A 3,698-nucleotide genomic window follows, 5' to 3' on the forward strand; every position below is an offset into this window, starting at 1 on the left:
TCTGAGCTTGTGGTACCGCTACCACAACCCTAGCCTACTAGCTAGCCAATAGATTTCCCATTGTTCATTGTTGCGTTGCACTAGGAACACCATACCAACCGTACTATATCCATTCTCCAACCAAAATAGACAGTACCGGTTGTCATGTTACACCAAATGGACTGTCACGGGCTGCACAATCGCTTGAAATTTGTCAGCTATATAAACGGATGTATGTAGTCATGGTAATGCAGGCCATTGCATAGAGCTTTCATCTCAACAGGATTAGTGCCTGCTTGCATACGGAAGTACACTGATGGCAATGGCAATGGCCTCTTCTCTGTCGGTGCTGTTGCTCCTGTGCCTGGCGGCATCGTCCTCGGCGCAGCTTTCGCCTAGGTTCTACGCGACGTCGTGCCCCAGGGCGCTGGCCATCATCAGGAGGGGTGTGGCGGCCGCCGTGAGGAGTGAGCGCCGCATGGGAGCGTCGCTGCTCCGGCTGCATTTCCACGACTGCTTTGTCCAAGCAAGTCCCTCACGCCTTCTCTCTTTACTTACTGTAGTTTCTACTGCATATACTGCTGCTAATCTCTCCAATTCATATTAATTGTCGTTGATTTAGTGGATTAGAGGGAGTACTTAATTTAGAAGGTCTCAGTTTAAACTGTAGTCAAAGTCATTACACTATCAATAAGTTAGTGGCGTGGATCACTACATGTGTACCTAACTAGTGATAAGTTGACACTCTTTAGATCGATAATCCTAGATCTAAGAATGACTCACCTACCTACAGGTTAACATACCTTCCTATATGTTCTTGTTGCCCCGCTACGTAAATCACGTAAGTTGTTTTACGCAGATGTAGCATTACTCCTCTTTAGACTCTTCACTTGACAGTGACTTTCCAATTTATTTTTTTCTTGGCACTTTGACAGTGACTTTTCAGTTCAAATCAACTAAGGGAATAATGTACTGAATTTGTGTTGACGGAAGTAATTTCTTATGTGTGTGACAATCGATGCATCAGGGCTGCGACGCGTCCGTACTGCTGAGCGACACCGCCAGCTTCACCGGCGAGCAGGGGGCAGCTCCGAACGCCGGCTCAATTCGTGGCATGAACGTCATCGACAACATCAAGGCGCAGGTCGAGGCCGTGTGCACGCAGACTGTCTCGTGCGCCGACATCCTCGCCGTGGCCGCCCGCGACTCCGTCGTCACCGTAAGATCGATCCGGCGCCGCTGCAGTCAATTTGCTGAACGCATGCGACAGTAAATTAAGCAACTTATTAGTTCTTTATTATTTGCTTGCAGTTGGGAGGGCCTTCGTGGACCGTTCCTCTGGGAAGGAGGGACTCGACGACGGCGAGCTTGTCTCTGGCCAACAGCGACCTTCCGCCGCCATCCTTCGACGTGGCCAACCTCACGGCCAACTTCGCCGCCAAGGGGCTCAGCGTGACCGACATGGTCGCCCTCTCTGGCGCCCACACCATCGGACAATCGCAGTGCCGGTTTTTCAGGAGCAGGCTCTACAACGAGACCAACATCGGTACGGCCTTCGCAACATCTCTCAAGGCCAACTGTCCCCGGCCGACCGGGTCCGGCGACAGCAGCCTGGCACCGCTGGACACGACGACGCCCAACGCGTTCGACAACGCGTACTACCGCAACTTGATGTCACAGAAGGGGCTCCTGCACTCTGACCAGGTTCTGATCAACGACGGACGCACCGCGGGCCTGGTCCGGACGTACTCGTCGGGGTCGGCGCAGTTTAACAGGGACTTCAGGGCGGCCATGGTCAGGATGGGGAACATCAGCCCGCTCACCGGGACGCAGGGGCAGGTCAGGCTCAGCTGCTCCAGGGTGAACTAAGCTACCGGCCTAAAATCCGGGGCGATCAAAGGCGGACATAATAAGGCTGTGGAGTTATTGTACTTGTACTGATCATGTGCAAGAACGTTGTGCCATTTCTCGGATCATCATCAAGTGTGGGAAGATGGAGTGTCATGTGATGTATCCGAGTATCTCAAGGGGCCGTCGTGCAAATGGACGAGTTGCATACGTATTTTTTCTTTGCTTATTAATCATGCCCACTTGCACATAAGCACTTTTGTTTCTGACGAACTCTACACTTTTAGTTAGAAAAGTCATGGGTTTTCATCGGTGCACACCACCATGCGGCAGATCATATGGAATGATTTCAACGCTTAGAGCATGCATCTCCAACAGCCGCGTCAAAAGACGCATGCGTGGTAAATTGGCATTTTAGCCCACGCGGGACGTTTTCACGCGCTACAGCGGTAGCGGTAAATTAGCGCGCGGGAAACGATTGCGCGTGCAGGGAAAAGGCAGCAACTCGCGCGCTAATTTGGCGCGCCACGTTGGGCGCGTCTATAAATTGCAGCACCCTCCGCCGCTCTCTCCATCTCTCCATTGCCCTCTACCGCCCTTTGCCGCCGGCACGCCATCACCGCGCCACCATGCCGCCTCACCGCCGGGGAGTTTCGTGCTACCGCGGCGTCCGCGTGCGTCCGTCCGGCACCTACTCCGTCGAGATTCGGTCGGGCGGCGGCATGCTCCTCCGCCTCGGAACCTTCGACACCACCCAAGAGGGCGCCCGCGCGTACTACGCTGCGGCGTGGCGCCTCCTGTGGCCCCCTTAGGATATGAACTTCGCCGACGTGGCGACGTGGGAGCAGGCACGAGAGTTGACGCCTTTCCCGCGGCTTCTCACCGACGAGGATCGTTGCAAGCACCGGAGGCGGGAGCGTCGTCTCAGGCTGGCCGAGATGGACGAGCAAGCCATGGCGCTGTGGAGCCATCGCTTCCCGGAAGACACCAACGAGGAACAGTTTTTCGCCCAGAGGAGGGCGAAGAGGGCGAAGAGGAGGAAGGAGCGAGCCGCGTATCGCGAGGACAAGCGAACGCGGAGGGTGGTAGCTAAATACAACATCGTGCTAGGAGACGCGTCCTCCTGGGACTCTGGCGACGAGCGGTTCCTTGACGCCTACGCACATACGTCGGACGAGGACATCATCGAGACAGAGTCCGAGTCGGACGAGTAATACTAGTTTTTCGTTTTATTTTGTAGGGTGTTTAGGGCACATCTAGATGAATTTTAGTTATTGCACATCTAAGTGAGTGAATTAAGAATAAAGAGAAAAAGAAAATATTTACACGAATCTCAATGTAAGATCAATGACATATGACTTAGATGTGCAATACTTATGGCACATCTAGATGTGCTTTAGCAAAACTGATTTTGTATCGTAGAAGTAGGCTATTGTAGAAGCAGACAGAGTTCGAGTCGGACAAACTATGAACTATCAAATCGTAGTAAGAAAAAACAGATGAAATATAGCGCGCCTACTGGAGCGGCTCGGGCGTGTTTTAATTTGCAGCGGCCGCTGAAGCCAGCACACCGTCGCGCGTAAAAGCTGGCTAACCCCGCGCTGTATTCTGACTTTTAAGACGCGGCGCATTGCACGGCTGTTGGAGATGCTCTTAAGAGCGACTCTAATCCATCCTAAAAAAGACATTGGATGGTCAACTCTTCAGGAAATTAGAGCACTTATAGCCGGATGTCTCAAACCGCTTTGAAACGCACACGCGATCGGCCTGCTCATTAACCGGTCAAAACATAATAATTCATCCAGGTGTCTCAAACTGGCCTCAAATGTCGGGCTGATCGTACCCCTTATATCTAGCATATATATAAATAA

The 3,698-nt window shown here is 52.5% G+C and overlaps 1 protein-coding gene across 1 annotated transcript; it reads left to right on the forward strand.

Annotated features, from left to right (window-relative positions):
- The first annotated feature begins 223 nt into the window (after nt 1-223).
- LOC123187495 (peroxidase 2) lies at nt 224-2,077 on the forward strand. Its single transcript, XM_044599364.1, has 3 exons — nt 224-505; nt 1,007-1,198; nt 1,291-2,077. The coding sequence occupies exons 1-3, from the start codon at nt 296-298 to the stop codon at nt 1,846-1,848; spliced, it is 960 nt and encodes a 319-aa protein (XP_044455299.1). The 5' UTR covers nt 224-295; the 3' UTR covers nt 1,849-2,077.
- The last annotated feature ends 1,621 nt before the right edge of the window (nt 2,078-3,698 follow it).

The sequence above is a fragment of the Triticum aestivum genome, chromosome 2A (assembly GCF_018294505.1).
Source record: "Triticum aestivum cultivar Chinese Spring chromosome 2A, IWGSC CS RefSeq v2.1, whole genome shotgun sequence".
Classification (NCBI taxonomy): Eukaryota; Viridiplantae; Streptophyta; class Magnoliopsida; order Poales; family Poaceae; genus Triticum; species Triticum aestivum.

Bases quoted from the DNA above. Each gene is read 5' to 3' on its own strand.
- LOC123187495 (XM_044599364.1), top strand. From the start codon at position 296: ATGGCAATGGCAATGGCCTCTTCTCTGTCGGTGCTGTTGCTCCTGTGC. The intron at 506-1,006 runs GCAAGTCCCTCA...TCGATGCATCAG, and splicing joins TCCACGACTGCTTTGTCCAA to GGCTGCGACGCGTCCGTACT. The intron at 1,199-1,290 runs GTAAGATCGATC...ATTTGCTTGCAG, and splicing joins CCCGCGACTCCGTCGTCACC to TTGGGAGGGCCTTCGTGGAC.